Source organism: Macaca nemestrina, chromosome 2, assembly GCF_043159975.1.
Source record: "Macaca nemestrina isolate mMacNem1 chromosome 2, mMacNem.hap1, whole genome shotgun sequence".
Classification (NCBI taxonomy): domain Eukaryota; kingdom Metazoa; phylum Chordata; class Mammalia; order Primates; family Cercopithecidae; genus Macaca; species Macaca nemestrina.
In genome coordinates, this window is record NC_092126.1 from 56,893,513 (window position 1) to 56,918,189 (window position 24,677).

At 37.9% G+C, this 24,677-nt stretch overlaps 1 protein-coding gene across 1 annotated transcript in view; it reads left to right on the top strand.

Annotated features, from left to right (window-relative positions):
• The window catches only part of LOC105499008 (Rho guanine nucleotide exchange factor 26), a 137,720-nt gene that overhangs the window by 1,712 nt on the left and 111,331 nt on the right, over nucleotides 1-24,677 (top strand). Inside the window, exons 3-4 of the mRNA XM_011771393.3 lie at nucleotides 1,312-1,351; nucleotides 6,902-7,047. Coding sequence (XP_011769695.2) covers nucleotides 1,312-1,351; nucleotides 6,902-7,047 — 186 coding nt within the window. The remainder of the gene's footprint in view (nucleotides 1-1,311; nucleotides 1,352-6,901; nucleotides 7,048-24,677) is intronic.

The following is a 24,677-nucleotide window of genomic DNA, read 5'->3' on the forward strand; positions in this document are numbered from 1 at the left end:
ACTAAGCCAAAAGTAAATGTGTTGGGGGTGGGGAGGAGGAGCATAGAGAAAACCCGAAGAAGTCATTCCCTTTTAATTCTGTGTTTTGCTGTTGATTACTAGTGTACATCCAGCTCTTGGCCACTTTGATGCTGGCCGGCACAGCTGAGTTTAGTGCAGCTTTGTTGGAAGAAGTGAAATTCATCACCTTTAAATTTCTAAGCTCAGGCAGAACTGGGGGGACAAGAGTGAAATATGGCAGATTATTGGCTGAATGAGTCTTGACCACTTTTAAAAGAGATAGCTGAAAGGGGGAGGAGCATGCTCAGACCCGCACTCTGCAGTCAAGTTGTCTGGAGTTTGCTCAGAGGTTTCCGTCAATGGTAGCTGTTATCACAGCTGATTCAGAAAAATGCTGATTCCTGTTTGAGCCTGTTGATTTTTTTTTTGCTTTTACTTACTGAATTGTTTTTTGAGTGGTTACTACACACTTGATGTCATTCAGGTAGAATGTGAATTTGAAAATCAACTGCCAGGATCACAAAAGACACAAATCTTTTGTCATCTTTTTTGTTGCTTGTTTTTGTCACCATGGCCTATGGTTGTGTTTTATTCCCGTTGTATGCCCATTCATCCTTGAGTGCATTTAACAAATTGGCAGCTGAAAACTTCAGGTTAGGGTGACACTGTTGTGGTATTGCTCCCCTGTATTGTCCCATTAGCTGCACTTATTAAAATATTGCCAAATATGACATAAAGAAACAGGGAAAACTGAAGAGGGATATTTTGGAGTGTATGCTGCCTTCCGCAGAAACAAGACAGATCTCAGCAATAGGGCAGAGATTCTTTTTGGCAGCCACATTTTTTCTTGGTTAATCAGAGCACTGGAACCAGTCTATATAAATGTCACATATGCAAAACACAAGCAAGCCTGTTTTATTTTAGAGCCCATGGTCTTAAAGAAATTACATAACATTTTATGTGTTTTTTCCAACTCTGCAAGTATAGCAAAGTTCAATTTAACAGTGATGGTGAATCACGAGTAGTAAAATGAGCTGACCTGCTAGTTATTTGAGGATTCTCAGTCTGTTTTGACAGGGTATGGGAGATCTTGTACATTTTATTTCATTGTTTCAGTGAATTGTAGTTATCAAATGGGTGAACTCCTCCGGGGCTCAGCTTCTCTGTGCTCTTGGAAATCTAATTAATGTAATGACAAAAAAAAAAAAGTACTTAAAATAGCCATATTTTGTATTTGGCTCATTCATACATAGTTTGCTTCTCCTTTTTTTTTTTTTTTTTTTTTTTTTTGCTTTTGTTTTTGTCTCTTAGAAAAAAATGATGAAAGGACAAGGAACGTTTGATGGGGAAGGTAAGCATTTAATTTTCAAAACTTTTATTGCTGTTTCAATGTGGAATGCCAATTATAAGTTGAAATCCAACTACATCTTTGAGAAATATGTTCAACTTCTTCCCAAATTATACAGTCCAAAGCTTCTCATTAAGCTAAATTTTTACCTAGTAATGCTAATGGTGAATATAGTTAATGGCATTTTTTATAGGCTGATAACTTTTTCAGTCAATGTCCTGGGATTTTTAATTCTTCTCTACCTTGGCTCCATCTCCATGTCCCTCAGGAAACAGAGAAAGAGTAAGACCAAGCTCTAGCTTTTTAGTTAAAAATTCTGATTTTGGCATTTAGATTTGAAGTCATATTTCTTTAGGTCACATTTCCTTTGACTTAGTATTCTGCCCATATTTCCACATTTTATTATCATTTCTGATTTCCTGTTTCCTTATTAAGTTTCAACTTTGGAGGAAATCTAACTCTCCTGACTGACAAAAACATACTCTCAAGACTTTGCAACCCATGTAGTATTTTTATTAAAGATCTCAAAAACAAAAGCAGCTTCAACCAGGTGTTCAAACCCTAATCAGATTAATGGACTTTCTGTAAATAGATGGCTCAAGTGTCAGCCAACTGGAAGAGCATGAAGGGAGCAGTCCCAGCTGTAGCACTTGTTGGGCTGGAGGGTCATGGTGGTAGTGAGGGTAGTTACTTTTTGTCATGTTTTGAAGTGTGAAGATTTTCCAACCTTCGAAGAATAATGAAGAAGGGGATGCCCCTCTATAAGTCAAGCAAATGTGCAACCACCCAGAGTTATAAAATACGTAGCCTTAGGTGATTATCAAATAATTCCCTGTATAATTTTTATAAAGATGAGTTTCCCATTGGAACATTTAAAAATGACTCATCTATAAAAATTCATTCACCGCACCAATCTTAGGAAATCCCGATATAGTATTTAGCTGGTTGGAATAAGTTCATCTCCCTAATTTTATAATTGAAGAAACCAGAAGATCTGAGAGGTTTGGCACCTTGTCTACTGTCACACCTAGTTACACAGCCAATAGTAGGACACAGATCTAGTTCTTAGTCCCATTTGCTGCTTCTTACAGCACTCTATGAAGTGAACAGCATCTACCTAATATTTACCTAAGGAGATGCTTTACATTCCCTGGAATTTGGTATTTATTTTGTGACCTTTGCCTAAGAGAGTTTAAAATTTTAAGTTTTTTTTAAAGTCAGAGACTAGACTTCATTGTAACTAGTTTTACGTTATTTCCTTTTATAAGAAGTTGTTTCTGTGTATCCTCTCATTTCTTCTCAAATATAATGACCTAGAAATTTTTTTCACACATATATATGTACACGAGGAACACAGGATTCTTACAGTTAATGATTAACAAGAATGTAACTAGGGAAGCAGTGTGGCCAAATGGTGAGAATCTGTGATATTAGATAGAGCCAGGCAGACCTGCTCCTATTCATCAGTTGAGTGATACTGAGAAAAACCCTTTATATAACTGGGCCCTCACTGAGCCACCTCATGTGTGAAATGAGATTAATAATAATGTTGCCTATGTTGTCGTGAAAATGAGAAATCTATCAGCAATGTTATGCGTATACTTTGTGCCAACTACTTAGTGCTTTAAAGACTAGGGGAGACTCAGTCTTTACCCTCGTAATCTACTTTACATAGCATGACAATCAGAGACCAGTAAAATCTTGCATAGTGTTACTTTAGTCATAGTGCATACAGAATAATCTATAGTTGATGAGAAAAGGGGCAGATGCTTGCTTGTTTTGGTAGATGGGAAAGGCAGTTCAAACTCAAAATGCCCCAAACCAAACTCATAATCTTCCCCACTAAACCTGAATCTCTTCTGGTGTTCCCATCTCCTACTTTCTGGTTGTGAGGCCTGCAGACCTAGGAAACATCCTTAACATCTCCTTGTCTCTGCCCCCATATCTAGTCTTTCACCAGTCTGTTCTATGTTATATAGCTCAAACCTCCATCCTCTTTCATTGACTACCCCAATAGCTTCTTAGTCTCCTAGGTAGTCAATGTTTTGTTCTCTACTCTAAGCAAGTCTTCCCTTTTCATGGAGTCCCATTGTGTTCAGGAAAGAGATGCTATCATGACAGTATGAAAGAAACTCAATCCTTTTGTACTCAGGGTAAAATCCAGTTTTTAGCATTGCCTGCAAGTATTTTGTTGATTTGGACTGTCTGGCTTATTTCTCTAAACTCACCTTGTACAATGTGGCCACTAGACATACCCAAGCTTTAACCACATTGACTCTCCCTAGTTCTTTTAAGATATAGCGGTGTATCACTTAATGATGAGGATACGTTCTGAGAAATACATCCTTGGGCAATTTTGTTGTTGTGCAGACATCATAGAGCGTGCTTACACAAACCGGATGGTATAGCCTAGGACATATGGTACAGCCAAACCTGTACAGCATGTTACTGTACTGAATACTGTTAGGTAGTTGTAACACAATGATATGTGTGTATCTAAACAGAAAAAGTACAGTAAAAATACGATGTAAAAAATTAAAAATGGTACTCTTCTATAGGACTCTTACCGTGAATGGAGCTAGCAGTACTGAAAGTGGCTCTGGGTGAGTCAGTGAATGAGTAGTGAGTGAATGGGAAGGCCTAGAACATTACCGTACACTGTTGTAGACTTCATAAATAGTGTATACTTCAGCTACATCAAATTTATTAAAAAACTTTTTTCTTCAATAATAAATTAACTTTAGCTTACTGTAACTTATTTTGTAAAATTTAAAATTTTTTGAAACTTCTAAACTCTAGTTTTAACACAGCTTAAAACACAAACGCACTGTACAGCTGTACAGAAATATTTTTATTTCTTTACATACCTATTTTGTAAGCATTTTCTTATTGTAAAAAATTTTCATGTTTATTTTTGAAATTCTTTTTTTTTTTTTTTTTTTTTTTTTTGAGATGGAGTCTCGCTCTGTCGCCCAAGCTGGAGTGCAGTGGCCGGATCTCAGCTCACTGCAGCTCCGCCTCCTGGGTTCCCGCCATTCTCCTGCCTCAGCCTCCCGAGTAGCTGGGACTACAGGCGCCCGCCACCTTGCCCGGCTAGTTTTTTTTTGTATTTTTTTAGTAGAGACGGGGTTTCACCGTGTTAGCCAGGATGGTCTCGATCTCCTGACCTCGTGATCCACCCATCTCGGCCTCCCAAAGTGCTGGGATTACAGGCTTGAGCCACCGCGCCCGGCCTTTGAAATTCTTTTGTTGAAACTAAACACATGGATTAGCCTAGGCCTGCAGAGGGTCAGAATCATCAATATCACTGTCCTCCATCTCAATATCGTGTCCCACAAGAAGGTCTTCAGGGGCAATAACATGCATGGGGCTTTCATCTTCCATGATAACAATGTCTTCTTCTGGAATACCTCCTGAAGGACCTGCCTGACGCTGGTTCACAGTTAACTTTTTTTTTTTTTTTTTGGTAAGTAGGAGTACACTCTAAAATAATGATAAAAAGTATGGTATAGTAAATACATAAACCAGTAACATAGTTTATTATCATTATCAAGTATCATTAACTGTACATAATTGTATGTGCTGTACTTTTATATTTTTGGCAGTGCAGTCAGTTTGTTTACACCAGCATTACCATAGACGTGTGAGTAATGTGGTACACTACAACATTAAGATGACTAGGTGATAGGAATTTTTTAGCTCCTTTATAATATATGGGACCACCGTTGTAAATGTGGTTTGTCATTGATCAAAACAATGTTATGCAATGCATGACTGTATTATGTTTCCTCTTATGTTCCCATTATAGCTTTTGTGTGTGCTTTTCCTTTAGCTTTGTGGCTTCTCAGCTTTCAGACCTTAGACTTTCCTCATTGACCAAATACCTGACTGCCAGACTACATCACACCCTACTGACAGTCTGTTCGTACCTGTATATAAATCCTTCAGTTCGTAAGCATGTATTTGTGTAAGATCATTATGTCCTCAAACTTATAGTGACTTCCCATCACATTTTGAGTAAAAATCAAAGTCCTTTAATGGCTGAGGCAAGGCCCTACTTCATTATAACTAGTTTTATGTTATTTCCTTTTATAAGGAGCTGTTTCTGTGTATCCTCTCATTTCTTCTCAAATATAATGACCTAGAAATTTTTTTAAAAAAATTTCTAAAAGCCCTCTGGTCACCCTCCCCCATCTTCTTCTTTTTCTTCTTCTTTTTTTTTTTTTTTTTTTGAAATGGGGTCCAGTCTGGAGTGCAGTGGCATGATCTCGGTTCATTGCAACCTCTGCTTCCCAGGTTCAGGCTATTCTCCTGCCTCAACCTCCCGAGTGCCTGGGACAACAGGGGCACACCACCATACTCAGCTAATTTGTTGTATTTTTGATAGAGGCAGGGTCTCTTTATGTTGCCCAGGCTGGTCTCGAACTCCTGACCTCAAGTGATCTGCCCACCTCAGCCTCCCAAAGTGCTGAGATTCCAGGTGTGAGCCACGATGCCCGGCTTCAACTCCCATCTTCTGTACTTTCCGCCCATTTTCTTCGTACTCCAGCCACGCTGTCGTCCTTGCTGCTCTTGGTAAATACAGACATACCAAGTAGACTCATGTCCCAGGGCTTTATACTGGCTGTGCCCCAGTGAGATGCTGTTTGGTCACCAGTTCTTCATCAGAGTCAACATCAAGGGCCTTTTCGTTGTAGTTTTGATACAGGTGGCTCACTTTCTCACCTCTTCTATGTCTCTACTTAATTGTCACCCCAGTGAGGCCTTCCTAAACTACCCTACTTAAAATCTACATGCCCTCCTCCCAGCACTTTCTACCCCCCCTTCCCTGTTTCATGTTTCTTCATGACACTTATCAGCATCAAAATACTATCAAAGTTACTTGCTTATTTATTGCAGTTCTCTCATGCTTTAGTGTCAGCTCCTGAAGATTGAGATTTTTATTTTGTTTCTATTACTGTAGAATAACAGGTGCTAAGCTGTTGCTTCTTGTGGGACAACCTACTAGGTTCTTAGTAGGTGTAGGTGTTTTCTAAGTAACAGTTGAATGAATAAATGCATGAGTGAATTTGACAGTTTTTCTTATTAAACTTATGAATAAACTTATTCATAAGGCATGAGGGGTGTCTTTCTTTTGTTTTCCATTTTACTTTCAGCCCTTGGCACATCATAGATATACAATAAGTGTTTATTAAATAGATAAATGAATGGTGACGGACCTGAAATAAAAGGTAGGATGTAATTTAACCTAAATTACAGTGATTTAATAGGCCTGACTGTCTTTCATGAGTAGTGGACAGAAACATGGAAACTTTGCTTCCGTTGACATTCTCTATATGGACTCCTCCTCCTCCCCTGCACTTGAGTTTGAGATAGAGCTATGTGAATGAGAAAATCACTTTTCTGTAATTATTCTACAGGGACTAAATCTGTTTGTCTCTCTGTTGTTTATAAAATTGGAGGCCAAACATTGGGTACATATGATGTTTATTTAGAACAAGTAACATAATGATTGAGAACAATTAGTGACACATAGGCCTTGTTTTCTTGCAGAAAATGCTGTCCTGTATCAAAACTACAAGGAAAAGGCCCTTGACATTGATTCTGATGAAGAGTCGGAGCCCAAAGAACAGAAGTCAGATGAAAAAATTGTGATTCACCATAAGCCATTGAGATCCACATGGAGCCAGCTCTCTGCAGTGAGTGTTTACCTTCTTTTCTATCTGTGGTAGGAAAAAAACAAGTTGTGGAAATTATGTGTGGATTTGGCTTTTGTTCTTTTCTGCCAGTGATACTGTAACTCTAAAGAGAAAGACTCCTTTTAGATTGTGAAATGTTTCTCGGAACTCTGCCGGCACTAATGAGAACGTGAACTTTGACACTTCTGATCAGGAAAATTAGGTTTGATAAAATAAAGTGCTATGAGATTGATGTACTGTGAACTTTGGAAACTCTTTCTACGAGGTCTCTCTTTTTGTTAAATATAGTGTAGTGTAAGCATAGTACTAACATAACCTGCACTTTGTCATTATTATGGCTGTGTACATATATATGCGTGTGTGTTTATTTGTGTATGTATGCATTGATATGTACATGTATGTATGTACCTGTATATGTATCTCTGCACAATAGAGAGCTAGTTGCAGTTCTTCCTTGGAATTTTTTTTTTTTTTTTTGAAATGGGATCTTGCTCTGTCGCCCAGGCTAGAGTACAGTGGCACGATCTCAGCTCACTGCAGTCTCCTAGGTTCATGTGATTCTCCTGCCTCAGCCTCCTCCTGAGTAGCTGGGACTACAGGCATGTTCCACCACACCCAGCTACTTTTTGTATTTTTAGTAGAGATGGGGTTTCACCGTGTTGGCCAGGCTGGTCTTGAATTCCTGCCCTCAAGTGATCCGCCAGCCTCAGCCTCCCAAAGTGCTGGGATTGCAGGCATGAGCCACTGCATCTAGCCCTTCCTTGGAAATTTAATTTGATATAGAAATATTTATATATTCTTAAAGCTGATTAATGAATGGTATTCTGTTCCATCTCCCTCTGTGCCTTTTTTGTGTGCTTGTCTCTGACACTTAATTTTGTGTTGCTGAGTAATTTCTCTTCTCTGCATCAGACACCTTTTGCTTTTTAAGTGTATATTTTTTTCTTCGTGGCTTACAAAATGTCACAGTTTGATGCTTAGTTTACTTGATAAGAGTTTGGGCACAGCATTTGTGAATATCTGGTGAATTAGCGAGTAGAAAGGAATTCCCGTGACTGGCTTGGTTCGGGGGAGCTTTGCATCAAAAACAAGCCAGTACACCTCCATGAGTCCTTAGGCAATATCAGAGCAGAGGTGACAGAAGTGTTCAGAATCAGGAATGTGCATTTAGGGAAAACACCAGTGTAAGAAAAGGAGTTGTTAATGTTGGTGCTGTATAGCCAGGGCCGTGGGAATGTGCATAGGTAAATGGTGGGAGACAATTTCTGCTTCAAGCTTTACCTTCCCTCTTCTCACCTGTATTGGAATTCAAAATTCAGTACACCAAGCACTTTCTCCCTGTCTTGTTCCCACCTCCTGATTTTGTTCTCAGGAGAATCTGTTCATTTCCCTGGCCTCTGAGGTATAGCACCCTTATGATTATGCCCAAAATTAAAATACCCACAGTGGCAGGGCAAGTAGAATGAATACATGATGTTGGTTTATGTAGGTGATAGGGAGTGGTGGGAGCTGTGGTGAACAGGCCTTATATAAATTGAGCAGCTACTACTTAGCTCAAACCAGGTGAGTGCAGGGGCTCACTGTGACCAGATGTTCTGATAATTAGAAAAGAGAATATACAAATCCAGACTTTTATGAGTATTTTCCCAACTCAAATTTTAAAGAAATGTTGTGTGTCCAATAAAGTATTCAGATTTGACGTCTATGATAACAGTTTGTAAATTCTGTGATATTTTTTAAAATTTTGCATGTGGTTAGGTGGTCAAAGCGAACCACAGAATTGGTGTATTAATTAGCAGCCTTATACCCTAATCTAATGATCTCATGATATGTGTATCCCAAAACAGATATGTGGAAAAACTGGTGACAAGGTCCATTGAGGCCTTGTCGGCTCTAAATGGCTGTCATTCAGTTCATTCAGTTGTTGGTATGGACCATTTGGTAGAGGATTCAGGAGAAGAAAGAAGGCTGTGGATTTTTTGTTTCCTCTTTGTGGCAGCAGCTGTGTTTGTTAGCATAGGCCTAAATCCTGCTGTTGGTCTCCGAAAGAATGCTACAAAGAAATGTGGATTTTTATGTCAGTTACACCCTGATCCCACTAAGCTTTAGCCCAAGAAACAGGCTGCCATATTTGTGCCTCCTGGAGTTTGGCTTTCATATAGATGAGCACATGTACATACAATTAAATAATAGTGCATATCCTTCAGTTCAACTTTGTTTATGGACTTGCATTTTGTTTGGCAAAAAAATGAATGTTGTGTCTTTTGTAAATGATATGTAAACGATACGGATATCATAGAACTATCTTGTAATAAAATGTAAAACTATAAAGTGAGTTCTGACTTTAGTGTATGTTATCTTGGAGTTTAGTGTTCCCGGGAGGCTTGTGTGTATTTATTGTGTTGCTTGGCAATTACATTTAATGAAAGCAGCATGATTGAACTTTGCCACTTAGCATTTCTTAGGCACCAGTCTGCATTTCTTTGTGCCTTTTGTGTCTTCTTTTCACTTAAATTTTACTTTAATTTTTTTTTGTTATAAAGTGCTTTAAACCTGTAGAGAAATTAAAAGATAAATAAAGGTAATCAATTTCTGTGTACCTATCACTCAGATTGAATAAATGTTAATATTTTAACATATTTGCTTCATTTTCTATTTTTTTAGACTATTACAGCGAACCCCTCCTTCCTTTCCAGTTCTTTTCTCCTTCCTACCTCCCCAGAGATAACTTTATCACTATCCCTGACGTTCTCTTTTGCCCTTCTCATGAGGGTTTTCTGTCCACCAAAAGGATATAACCAGTTCTGGCTTTTAGGAAGGTAGATATTTTAACACCAGAAAGCAGTCATTACCTTTTTAGAAGCTCATCCACTACTAAATTTTCAAGTGGTATTTAGGACCCTAAAGAGAGGAGGCTTCGTGAATCATTAACAATGTCAGAATGTTTCTCATAAGTGATTGGCACCTCCATTTCTCTATCTGACCCCTCCTGATAGTGAAGCTGCAGTGTTTAGGGCAGGTCTCAGAAGACTTTCAACTTTAATATATATATTCAGCTTTGATATATAAATATATATGTGGGTGTATATATATAAAGTTGGAGGTCTATATAAATACCTAGTATAATATATGTATTAAACCTAGTATTATCTGTATATTAAATACTAGGTTTTATATATACATATGTATAAAGTACTAGGTTTAAACCTAGTGTGTTTATGTATACACCTAGTGTTTTATATGTATATACCTAGCGTTTATATATATATAGTGTTTTATATGTATATAAAATACTAGGTTTAATACTTAGTATTAATACTTAGTACTTAGTACTTAATACTAAGTATTAGTATTAGTAATATTACTATAGGTTTAATACTTAGTATATAAAATATAAAATATATTTATATATATAAAATTTATATATAAATATATAAAATAAAATAAAATATAAAATATATAAAATAAAATAAAAATATTTATTAAAAATATAAAATATATATAAAATATATAAAATACTAATAGTATTAAATACATAATACTTAGTATTAAACCTAGTATTTTATATACATATTAAACCTAGCATCATTCATACATATATATATATAAAATTATTCTTCCATCCTTAACTTTTAATAATCAAAATCATAAGGTAGCCCTGGTCTAATTTTGCGTGTAACATTTTAACGCAAAACACTTCTTAAAGTCAAGTCTTAATCCTAGAAAGAATAGGACAAGGGGTTTTCTGGCAGTGGGTTAGGTCTCAGTTTGGCATATACCTTCACTTCCTGCTAAGGAGGGTAGGGAGTGAGTGCACATGTGCAGTAGCTAGTGTTGATTGTTTTATTTTCTAAAAAATCTCTTTATTGCAAACACCTGCCTGCCTCCTGGGATGGTGAAACTGTCCTTATCAGTTGACTGTAAGAAGCATCCATGATGCCAAATACTTTAGAAGTGCAGCAATTTGCAGTAATTTATGGTTGTTACATAAGATCTTTAAGCCTTCAGTCTGTGGTGTAATTTGTCTGAGCGTGTTTGTTTATGTTTCCTTTGGTTTCATTGGACCATGCCGGGTAAGACAGTGTTTAACTCTACAGGTGATGGACGGTTCCCCATTTATGGTGTTGGGAGAGGTTTAACTGTAGTGTTGTCATTTAGGAATAAAGGAGAATTATAACTGTAAGAGGCATTTATTTAGTTGGGCCTCAGTAGAATAATAAATGATAGTCATTTGTTTAACTGAGCCTCAATGGAATAATGAGCCACAGACTCATCAGAGTATTAGGACTAAAGAAATAAGGCTGCACACCTACAACTATGATCTGTCAGGTTTGTAGAAGATCAGATAGTTTTAGGTGTGCAGCCTTATTTCTGGGCCCTTTTTTCTGTTCCATTGGTCTGTGTGTCTGTTTTTGTACCAGTATCATGCTGTTTGGTTACTGTAGCCCTGCAGTACAGTTTGAAGTTGGGTAGTGTGATGCCTCCGGCTTTATTCTTTCGCTTAGGATTGTTTTGGTTATTTGGGCTCTTTTTTGGTTCCATATGGATTTTAGAATGGGTTTTTTCCAGTTTGTGAAGAATCTCAGTGGTAGTTTAGAATAGCATTGAATCTGTAAATTGCTTTGGGCAGTATGGCCATTTTAATGATATTAATTCTTCCTATCCATGAACATGTAATATTTGTGTATTTGTTTATGTCATCTCTGATTTCTTTGAGCAGTATTTGGTACTTCTTCTTGTAGAAATCTTTCACCTCCCTAATTAGCTGTATTCCTAGGTATCTTATTTTTTTGTGGCAATTGTGAATGGCAGTTTGTTCCTGATTTGGCTCTTGGCTTGACTGTTGTTGGTGTGTAGGAATGCTAGTGATATTTGCACATCAATTTTGTATCCTGAGATTTTGCTAAAGTTTTTTTTATCAGCTTAAGAAGATTTTGGGCTGAGACTATGGGGTTTTCCATATATAGGATCATGTCATCTGCAGACAGGGATAGTTTGACTTTCTCTCTTACTATTTGAACCCTCCCTCCCTTCCTCCCTGCCTCCCTCCCTCCCTCCCTCCCTTCCTTCCTTCCTTCCTGCCTTCCTCTCTTCCTCCCTTCCTCCTTTCATTCCTTCCTTTCTTCCCTTTTTCTTTCTTTTTCTTTCTCTTCCTAGATTGCCCTGGCTAGGACTTCCAGTAATATTGTATTAGTCCGTTGTCATGCTGCTGATAAAGACATTCCTGAGACTGGGTAATTTATATAGGAAAAAGGGTTCAATGGACTTACAGTCCCATGTGTCTGGAGAGGCTTCACAATCATGGTGGAAGACAAAAAGGAGCAAGTCACGTCTTATGTGGATGGCAGTAGGCAAAGAGAGAGCTTGTACAGGGAAGCTCCCATTTTTAAAACCATCAGATCTGGTGAGACTTATTCACTATCTTGAGAACAGCACAGGAAAGACCAGCCCCCTTAGTTCACTTACCTCCCACCTGGTCCCCCCGACAACATGTGGGAATTCAATATGAGATTTGGGTGGGGACACAGACACACCATATCAACTGTGTTGAATAGGAGTGGTGAGAGATGGCATCCTTGTCTTGTGCTGGTTTTCAATGGGAATGCTTCCAGCTTTTGTACATTTAGTATGATGATGTCGTGATGGGTTTGTAATATATCGCTTTTATTATTTTGAGGTATTTTCCTTTAATACCTAGTTTATTGAGGGCTTTTTTTTTTTAACATGAATCAATGTTGAATTTTATCAAATGCCTTCTCTGTATCTGTTGAGATAATCATGTGGTTTTTGTCTTTAGTTCTGTTTATGTGTGCAAATCACTTATGTTGAACCAACCTTGCATCCCATGGATAAAGCCTACTTGATCATGGTGGATAAGCTTTTTGATGTGCTGCTGGATTTGGTTTGCCGTATTTTGTTGAGGATTTTTGCATGATGTTCATTACGGATATTGGCTTCAAGTTTTTTTTCTTTTGTTGTTGTATCTCTGCCAGGTTTGGGTATCAGGATGATGCTGGCCTCATAGAATGAGTTAGAGAGGAGTTCCTCTTCTCCATTTTTTTTTTTTTTTGGAACAGTTTCAGTAGGAATGATACCAGCTCTTCTTTTTACATCTGGTAAAATTTAGCTATGAATCTGCCTGGTCCTGGGCTTCTTTTGGCTGGTACGCTGTTTATTCCTGCCTCAATTTCAGAAATCCTGATTGATCTCTTCAGGGATATGATTTCTTCTTAGTTCAGTCTTGGGAGGGTATATGTGTTCAGGAATTTATCCATTTCTTCTAGATTTTCTAGTTTATGTGCATAGAAGTATTTACAATGTTTCCTGATGGTTGTTTGAATTTCTGTGGGGTCAGTGGTAATATCCCCCTTGTCCTGAAATAATGTTAATGGTTGTAGTTCCCAGTTTGGGTTGATCATATGTGAAAGGGATTTGAGGTTTTGAAACCTCAATGACTTTGAAAAGTAAGTTTTGACCTCTGGAGATTATCTGGAACTCTGCTCAGAGACAAAAACCCTGCTGCATGCAGGTAAATCGCCCAGTGCCTCACTCAAAACAGCAGCACAAACATTAAGCCAGCAGTTCTTGGATCTCTGGGAAAAGCATGTGGGTTTGAAGAAAAATATTGATTGTATTAGTCAGGGATGGAACACTGTGTACTTGTTACAGTTAATGCCAGGTATGTAGTCAGCGGAACTGCAGGTTTTCCCAAGGGTTCATTCATTAGTAGGACCCCGGAAGTATTTAGTGTCTTTCCTTTTAGATATATTTTGACTGGAGTTTTTGCTTTTCCATACCCCCTCCACATCTCCAAGATCATGTACTGTGCATGTACTGAGAAATGACTATTGCAACACCAGTGTTTGTTATGTCAGGTTCAGTGATGGAACCAAAGCCATACTTGCCAGCTGTGCCCTGACCCCATTTATTTGCCATGGGGTGTGTTTGTGTAATTTCCATCACCTTGAAATGCCAGATACCTTTGGAAAAGGTGTTCTCTGTTCAGCACCTAATAGAGTCATCCTCTACTGCGCTCGTCTTTTGTATTTGCTGACATGTGGCTTCATCAGTAATCTTGTCATTGGAATGTTTCTTCAGTTTGCTTAAAAATTTTGAACTCTGTAGTCAGAAATGGTTTGACTTCTTAAAGTATTCTAATTTTAATTGAAGTATTTTAACTAAAGTATTTTAATTTTAATGAAAGTGTTTTAACTAAAGTATTTTAATTAAAGTATTTTTCAGCTCTGTGCTTAGTGTGGCTAACAGTGCAATGGGAGATCTAGAATTCAGACCTCAGTCTTTGGTTCTGGGCTCAGCTCTTAAGGCATGCATAGTGTACCTGTGGGAGACTTTCTGGAATTGCAGGATGAGAAAGGAAGATTTGAAAAGCAGGAATGTTATTATAAATATCGTTTTATTCCATTGAAAATAGAGCAGACACTTTGGCATCTTAGTAGTTTGATGTGATGGGACTTCTTATTTTAGAATTTACACTGTGCTTATTGTGAAAGACATACTATTTTCTAGTACAAATCAGAGCTCAACAAATGTAATATACCTGAAAGTCATTCTGTTTGCAGAAATGCTGAATGGATTTAAACTTATTCTTTTCCCTAAATTTTTACATTTGTCTGAATTTTCAGTTGTTTGTGACTTGTTGCTTAAAATAGTAATTTTTGCAGTTTTATGATTTTTCATTTACAGTTTGGCAATGCAGCAGTCTCAAAATACTATTTTTTTTACTTTAGATGGTGACTAAAACCTTTTACCATTTTTTGTGTGTGTAAGATATGGAAAATTATTTTCACTTTTTATGGCTGGCTCCCATTTAGCTCACATTATAGTTTAAACAGTTAGAACTGCAGGCACATACTAGTCCACACTTTTAAGTTGGCCTGTGGGTCTTCTGAAATCCTTGTGTCCTTGTAAACAGAAATAGAGGCCCATGTGCCTAGACCTGAGACCCATGGTTTGGATATTTGTCGCCTCTAAAACTCACATGAAAATTTAATTCCTAATATAGCAGTATTGAGAGGTGGAGCCTTTAAGAAGTGATTGGATCATGAGGGCTCTGCCTGCATGAATAGATTAACAGCCACAGATTACTGGGCTAATGGATTAATGAGTTATCATGGGAGGGGAACAGGTGGCTTTATAGGAAGAGGAAGAGAGACCTGAGCTATCTCGTTAGCGTGCTCAGCTTCCTTGCCATATGATACCCTGCACCACTTCGAGGCTCTTCAGTGTCCCCACCGGCAGGAAGGCTCTCACCAAATGTAGCCCCTCAGCCCTGAACTACTTAGCCTCTATAACTGTAGGAAATAAATTCCTTTGCTTCATAAATTACTCAAGTTCAGGTATTCTGTTTTAAGCACCCCAAAATGGACTAAGACACACCCTAATTAGAATTACTACTCTAGCTAAGAGAGATAAAGGTGGGGACTACTTAGCTTGAGCCAGGGACTAGGCTCTGTGTGTAGTCTTACTTTTTATGCATAATTAGATTATGGTATCCTCTTAAAGTTTCTGAAAATTAACTTGACTTATGTAAGACATATAGAACATGTCCTTCATGTAGAGAATAATTCAGATATTTTGGACCAGGTGCAGTGGGTCCCGTCTGTAATCCCAGAACTTTGGAAGGCTGAGGCAGGAGGATCTCTTGAGCCCAGGAGTTTGAGATCAGCCTGGGCAACATAGTGAGACCCCCATCTCAAAAAAAAACCAAAAAAAAAGAACAGGAAGAAGAATTGGACCATTTCAGATAAGACTAAAGGCTGTTTTGGTCATTTGTGCAACCCCAGTCTCTATCCCCTTCTCCATAGATATGCTGCTCTCAATTTGGTAATACTCTTCTGAAAACCCACATATATACATTTAAGGAAACAATATAGATTACCCATATTTATGTAAATACACAGATTATTTATACTACACAGCTTGCTTCTCTTCTGAACTATGTGTCTTATAAATCGTTTCATATCGACACATGATTTACAGTGTTATAACTCTGCATTAATACATAGGATGGATATGCATTTAGTCATCTTTACTGGGGGAGTATCATACATGCTTTAAGAATCTAATAAAAATTGTGAGTCAGGCTTTCTCTGTAGAAAAATACATACATGTATACATGTAAATTTTTTTTATAATTTTTGTTTTGTTTTTTCAGTTTTAGTTGGAGACTATCTTTTTCTTGACTTTATTTCCAAGTACTAGGAGCACCTTAGTGTAGCTTTATATGTATTGAGTATAGTTTCCATGTTGTTAATATCACTTTAAAAAGTTTTTCTGTATCTGAATTGTTGCAGTGTTGGAACTTCATGTAACTCCTAATAATATAGGCAGAGATTGAGGAAAAAACTACTCTGGTTGGAGCTGAGTAATTAAAGGACAACTGAGTGATAGATCTGCCAATATTTATGAAATTGATTCATCTGAGAGAACAATGAAGTGTTGGAATATGTCGGTGTATGCGCCAGTTGCCCTAGGGTAGGCAGAGATCAGAAATGACAGGTGCTCCAAGAAAGTAGGAGGAGATGAAAACACGGTTAGTTAATTCTTAAGGGCATAACTACAAAAGCAGATGTTTCAACTGCAAACCTACAACAGGGTCCAAATAGAGAGAGTCTTCTTATTTCATTGAGTAGAAAATCAATGAGAGAGGTTGATGAATTCATTGTCTTCATCAAAGTCCTGCCCCACATGAAGTTCTCTCTATGGCAGGCCTTGGAGATAGAGCAAGAACAGACTCCACCTTGCATTCATGTCCTTATAAACACCCTGAATGGCAAGACAGACGTCAGCAATCAAACCATCCCATAGATAAATGCATAATTACTATTGTGGTAACGCTGTGAAGGACTTACTGGTGCTGCTGCAAGAGAAGAGCACCTCTCTGGGTAAGGTGCAGCCAGTGGAGAGCAGGTGTCAGAGGAGGTGACGTGAGCTGTCGTCTGGAGGGTCCAGGATGATAGCTGGTGGGGCACAGTTGGGGAGTGGCAGGATAGAAGAGTCCCAGGTAGATAAAATGTCATGTGCACAGACCCTTTGGGGTGATGGTGGGTAAGAGGAGTTGGGATAAGGCCAGTGCAGCTGGAACGTCTTGATCACCTTTGTGGATTTTTCCTCATTCCTCTGTTCTCTAAATGTTGAAGGGTCCCTGAGCTCATCCTTGGGCCTCTTCTCTTACCTGCACTCATGTGATGGTTTTATCAATCTTGTACTTTTAAGTATATCATGTACTCTGATGACTTCCAAGTTATTGCTTACTGTGAAATCAAATTAAATTGTGGACTTATTCTCAACTAGCTGTTTCTTTTGGGGAGGTGGAAGGGATACATTCAAGAATAATAGCAGTCTGTAGCAATACAGCATAATTAGATAGAAGAGAAGACTCAGGGATGTTGAGGAGTTCTGAATAACTGCGTAGAAAGGCTTTCTCATACTGACTTTGGATTGCAGACTTATCTGTGGGATTCTTGTATTTGCCCTGTTGTGCTTAATGTATCCTCTTGTGGGGTCTCCTTCCTCAGTCCAAAGACGGGGCTATTTCTCAGGGCCACATCCACACAGTGGCTGGTCTCCATGATGACTGGAGAATATTGTCACCTTCAAAATTACTAGTGAATCTTTAAATATGGAATAAATCCTTAAAAATTTGTTACTCAAATTTTGTGGGTTTATCTGGAGCACATATAGCCTGTTGATTCTCTAGATTATTAGCCTGTACTCTAATATCTTAATATTAGGATGTTTATTATCTATATTTCTATTATTTTGAGGAGATGAGAACTATACAGTCAGTGGACAACTTCTGCAGCAGGAAGTATTATTGACACTAAAATAAAATCGCAGATTATTTCCCTCTTTGTAGAGAATAAGCCTATCCAAATGTAATAATACAAAAATGGAGCAATTTGTACTTTGCATGGTTAGAAACCCTGCTTCTGGTAGTGGAGTGCAAAGGAGTCTGATTGTTGCGTGCCCACCTGGGCCACGGGGAGCCCTTATATCCACACGGGTCCAAAGTCTCTGAATGAGCAGACTGAGTTGCAGAATAGCTGTTAGCTCTGGGATCATCACAGTATTGATTTATTTACATGCAGTTAAATTACTGACCAAATATTGGCAGGAGACTTATTGTGTACCAGGATTGTGTTAGGTAATTTCAGATACAGTTTATGTAGTCCCCAGGACAATGCCACGAGGGTAAGTACAAATTCTTTACATTGTAACAAGTCAGCTGAGAGGCTAGGATGTTAAATGCTGCTGCTGGTTAAGGTCTTGAGATTACTTGGAACAGCCTCTGCAGTGACCTCAAAAAATGGATACATGTACCTTGGGCTCTGCAAGAGCAGGAACTATATTTCTCCCAGGTGCTCAGCCAATAATGTGACTGCAACTCTGCCTGTGGACTCTTTTCTCTTCTCATGAATTGGCTTATTTTCCCTTTTTACTATGCTTGTCTTTTTCCTGAAAGCTCCAGCATACTCAGTTTCTGAGTTCTTTTTTTTTTTTTTTTTGAGACAGTTGCCCAGGCTTGAGTGCAGTGGCACGATGTCAGTTCACTACAACGTCCACCTCCTGTAAGTGATTCTCCTGCCTCAGCCTCCTGAGGAGCTAGGATTACAGGTGCCCGCCACCATGCCGGGCTAATTTTTGTATTTTTAATAGCGACAGGGTTTTGTCATGTTGGTCAGGCTGGTCTCGAATTCCTAAGCCCAGGTTATGTGCTCGTCTTGACCTCCCAAAGTGCTGGGATTACAGGCATGAGTCACAATGCCAGGCCTCTGAGTTCTTGTAACTTACACTTGAGGCTGTGTTAACAGCCCCGTCCTGCCCTCAAGTCACTCTTTCAGCTTCCAATGTATTTTTGAAAGGATGTAGGCCAGAATGCCAAAGTGAGTGACACAGTTTAGTTGCCCAGTTTAGTTCCTTGAGAGAGAGGGGATTATATTGGCTCAGCTACTTTGTCCCCACTTAATAGGTCACTAGAACATGTATTGTCATTTAGCCAGGTGCTTAACGAACTCTGCTCCAGTCAGCTTTGGTTGGCTTCCATGATGTACTGCGGCACAAAATGTGGTCCCTTGGGGCCGCTTCTTTTGCAGAGGCTGCAAGTAGAATGGTTTTTCTTATAGAGGTCCATGGGAGTGTTAAACAACATGACTGACTGACTTTTGTCTAGTGTGAATTTATACATCATAGAGTGGACATTGTAACCATGGTCTTTATCAGCCACTTAACATGATAAGAAATATGTTCTGCCTTGTAAACCAGTATGTGTGTCTGAACGTATATGTTTGTACATGTGTATGTGTGTATATATCTCAAAGAAATTTTACAAGGCAGGAGTTACTTTATACTTCTGCTTGCAGTGTACTATAGTATTTTAATTTTTTTTCTGTTTGTTACATTTAAATAGATAACGATCACTTTACCATAAGACTTTATTTTGCATTCACTGACAGTTTATAACTTATAATTTGAACAGTGCTAATATCTGACTCCAAAATTAATTGTTTTCCACTGCATTGTAGTGAATGAGGCAAACAAAACAAGGCTAAAACCCAGCCTACCCTCTAGGTGCTTCGAACCTAGAGCAGAAGACAATACAAATGAAATGTCTAAATGATATTTTGAAAGGATGTAGGACAGAATGCCAAAGTGAAAGACACAGTTGGAATCACAGAAAGCAGTGAAGTGAAGGTGAGAAAAGTTTTGTCTGTAGGATGTGACTTAAACTAGTAGGGCTAATTTGGCAGAAGAGTAGAAAATAAAAGTAATGAAGGTATAAATCACTTGAACAAAGCTTTTTCTTTTTTCTTTTTTTTTTTTCTTTTTGGTAGACACAGGAAACAGGATTTCACCATGTTGGCCTGGCTGGTCTCGAACTCCTGGCCTCCCGTGATCCACTTGCCTCGGCCTCCCAAAGTGCTGGGATTACAGGCGTGAGTCGTTGTGCCTGGCCAATAAAGCTTGATCGTAGCAAAGGGAAGAAGAGAGATAGGAATTCTGTGTCTGTTTCTCAGAACTCCGTACAATAAGATAATTCCTGTCCAAAGAAACCACTCTGCTTTGTACATCTAATGCAAAGCATCAGTTTACTCTATTATCCATTTTTCAGAAACAGATTTTGCTCAGGTTAGATTTTTATTGCAAAACCTCAGAAATTCACTGTTGCTGTTGTTCTAAGTAGCTTATTATTTTGGAGTTTGTCATTCCTATCCACTTGTCATTTTACAAAATTAGCAAACAAAAATAAAATAGCAACTAATATGTTGGCATCATCTTTAGAAACAGGTATTCTTTTCTTCTGCAAGAGAGGAACCTCAGATCTGTTCTACTTTCCTTAACCCCTTGACTCATACCTTCACTATGTGTAAGTGGCGTCATTCTCAGTTACACAGACTCTTAACAGGCCTTTCCTCCTTTATCTCTCATGCTTGCAGATCAGCCTGTCATCACTCATTTTCAGCACTGTCTCATAAGCCATTGCTCAGTTTGGACTTGATTAAAATCTTTCTTTCTTACTGCCTCCCTTTACCTTAGCTTCTCATTTCTTTTATCTACAGGTGGTCATCTCTCCTTTCTCTAGTTTCTCTTTGGGGCAGCAACAAAGAAATAGAGGTATTTATTGGCACCCTTGAACAGTTCTACTTGTCTGCCCTACTCTAGTTTTCTTTCTTTTTTGGGAGAGGATGTTGAAGTAGTATTTTAGTTTTTGTTATTCAAAGTGTTGCTTTAATTGCAAAGCCAAGACGTATTTGTACAGAAAAATCAGAAAGTACCAATAAATAAAAATAAAAAAAATCGAACTATCTCTTTCTATTCAATCACTATTAACATTTTTGTGTATAACTTTTCAGTTTTAAAAATATATATAGAGAGGGGTTGTCTTTTATGCAAAAATCAATAATGTGGTAATAGTTTTGTCACTTTTTTCTCTTAATGTTGTAAATATCTTTTCATGTTATTAAGCCTGCTGTTTTATCACCTTTTTTTTTTAACAGTGTTATGAATGACCTTCCATGTCATTAAATATTCTTCTACAACAACCTTTTTAAAGCCCGCATACTGGTTCCTCAAATAAGTGGATGTTTAACTCTTTTAACCAATTTCCTGTTGTTAATCTATATGTGTTTGTTTCTAATTTTTCAATTTAAAATTCAAAATTTAAAGCTGATTAAGTTTTTAAGAATAATTATTTTTGAACTACTGAAGTAAAAGAATTACATTCTCCTTATTAAAAAAAATAAGCGTAAGAGTTAAGATTGAAAGCTGCTTAACTTTACCACCATTCCCAACTCCTCAGCTGTTAACCACTGCTAAAGTCTGGTCTATTCCCCAGTATTTTATTAAATAGTGCACGTTTAAAAATTGATAATCTTTGGTTAAATTATAGAATTGCCCTTTACCCTGAATTTATTCCCTTTCATCCTTGCTAATTCTGTGTCATTAGCTTTTCATGTATTTGTTAACCTCATTTTCTCTTCTTAATTTAGCTGATAGATACATGAGAACTGGATCTCTTGTTCATTTGGGGGATAGAGAATACATTTTGGTCCAGGCTCAGTAACCCACAGCAGGGAATGCAAGTTAGAGAGAGCCACAAGTAAAAGAGAGGAATTTGTTTGGTGGTAGAAATGTCAGGATTAATCAACAAGTTAAATGACCAGGGAGCCCTGCTGACAGCTTAGCTTTCACTGCAGCAGAAGCCAGGAAGCCAATGAGAGATGTTGTTTCTGGGGCATTCAGGGGGAGGAACTTAATTTAGGAGAAGAGTAGCTTGGACAGCTCTTTAAAAACTCTGAAGTTTTAGAAGGCAGTGTGCTACAACGATGAAGAGCTCAGGCTTTGGGGGTGGACAGGCAGACCCAAGTTTGAATCTCAGCTTTCCACTTATTAGGGTGAATGACATAACTTTTCTGTGTCTCCGTTCTTTATTTGTAAACTAGGGATAGTAATGCCTTCCTCACAGAATTGTTATAGGGTTTAGATGCATGGAAGGAACAGTACTTGGTTCATGGTAAACATTTGATATAATGGTAGTTTGAGAAATAAATTAAGAACCAACCAGAACTCTGAATCAGGAATTGACATGGGTAGCAAGCTAGTGAGTGCTGGCTGCAAATGAAGTAATGCGTGTTTATCTCCTAAATGTACGAAGCACAACAGTTCATTCTTGTGCATTTAATTACTTATCTGTAGTTTGTATTCTCAGCTTCATGTCTGTATTGAAATAATTTGGGTTCATTCAGGAATCCTGGCTCTGTCTGTAGATGGTGATGCAGGCCATAGAGGAGCAAATGTCCTGGCCTGCTTTATCTGAGTTTTCCATTATTTTATCAAACTCGATGTTGTCTGCTTGAGGCTGAGTACTTGCTATTTCTTGAGATCCAAACACTTTTTTGAGGATTGCAGAATTAAGCTTAACAACAGGACATCAGAGAGATCAGCTTTCTGAACAAATAAATTTGGAGGTCATTGGCATATTACCTGATGCATTTTTAAATAAAGCATATGATTTTATGATATGTGCTATTATCCTTCTACTTTTTCTTTTCTTAAAAAAAGCATTCTCCCTTTCTGATAACCCACCACTTCCCAAAAAGATGACCCATCTTGACCTCATATGTAGTGTTTGGTTATGCAAATCTCTGGCCCTTTGAAATTTGTGTTCTGTGGCAGCACCTAGTTAGGTAGAGTGATGTCTTAGAACCTTTCCTTGTGGATGTAGTGGGGTTAAAGAGAGCCTGTTGGGTCTGGTTACAGAGGACACTCTTTCTGGACTCTGGCAGATTTTTCATTTTAGGGATTTCAAGCATACTCTCAAACTGCTGCTGTTCCCATGTTATTTACAGTGAAAGAACTCTAGCTCATTTATAATTCAGGGACTACTCAGGTTGCATTAAGTCTGTAGAAAGGACCTGAAAGTGATTGTGTCCTGTGGTATAATTTCACTTTGAAATCCCTTCCCATTTGAGCTCTTGAGAAAGGAAGTCTGTAAATAGAGAATCACCAATGGACATGAAAAACAAACTTATTTTCAGCAAATGAGTAAAGTCCATTGAGTCTTAGCTCAAATGGGTGTTCAGTATAAATTAGTGCTTTATGGAGACAGAGTGATCTTGGATTGTAAATCTAATGTAATTTTTAACTGGCTACATTTTTGAGTCTTTTTGGTTGGTGAGGCTTTTGGAGTCTTCCCATCTGTTTTCCCTAGCTGGTGGTCAAAAATAGAAGGAATGCACATTCATCTAGAAACAGTGTCAAGTCATGGAGGGTCTGAGAACAAAGAGGGTGTCAGAACGTAAATATCCCTCTTTACTTCACAGAAAATGATTATCTGATCAGTTAAGGGACTGGTGCTAATCTTGGTTCTCTCCACAGCTGTAGGACTGGCTAGATCCATAGATAAGTTCTGTGTAAATGACAATTTGAGGATCTATTTGGGGCTTAGAGAACTTGGCTCATAACCTATTCCAGTTAGTGGAGTCAAAGACCAATAAATATTACACAGAGTTTATAGTTCTTTTACACATTTCGCTGCAAGGTGGAGATGCTTAGCGTAACTGGAACGAGTGTAATAATGGACTCACAGTCTAAAGCTTGTCTGTTCCTTCTTAGGGTATTTATCTGAGAAGCTCAGACCTGCAAGGTACTTTAGTTTGGGCTGCCATAACAAAATAGCATAAATTGGGTAGCTTATAAACAACAGAAATTTATTTCTCACAGTATTGGAGGCTGGAAAGCCCCAAATCAGGGCAGATTTGGTGTTTGGCAAGGGGCTGCTTTCTGGCACTTAGTGCCTTCTTGCTACCTCTTCACATGGTAGAAGGGTTAGGGGTTTCTCTGGGGCCTATTTTAAAGGGTATTAATCCCATTCATGGGGCAAAGCTTAATCACTTCCTGAAAGGCTCCACCTCCTAATACCATCACCTTAGGGGTTAGGATTCCAATATATGAATTTGGGAGACCACAAACATTCAGACCATAGCACAAGGTATCAAAAGGGAAACCGGCATGATTTTAGATGGAGTGTCTAATAATTACCTTTTGGATCTATACTTTGGGAGCTTACCCGTTTACAAATTTCATAACCTATGTTTTGGGTCTAACTAGACAGTATCATATCCATAGAAGAAATATCTTTTAGTGTTCTTTATTAGGTTTAGTGAATTATTAATTTCTATCTCATTTTGACATGTAAAATTTTTCAGTTATAAAGATCACAGGTCAAGAATTTCAGCATCCATTATACAGTAAATTTGTAATTATGAATTTAAAACTATTATAACATTAGCGAGTTCTGTGCATTCACTGTCTTAATAAGGCACAGATATATGCTCATATTTTTAACATGTCAAAACTGTAGTATTGTTCACTGTCATTTTATTTGAATTATTTTCTATCTACTTAAAATGTTGAAGGTATTGACATATGTTCATATATTCTCTTTAAAATTCAGAATCCACAGATTTGAACAGTTTTATGAATTGGCTGGATTATACAAAATCAAGAACCTCACATTAAATCCAGTTCTTACTGCTTTGTTAAAAACTACTTTTGCAGTTCTACTTGTCGATGATATATTTAAATAAGAAATTTAAACCAGTGAGGAA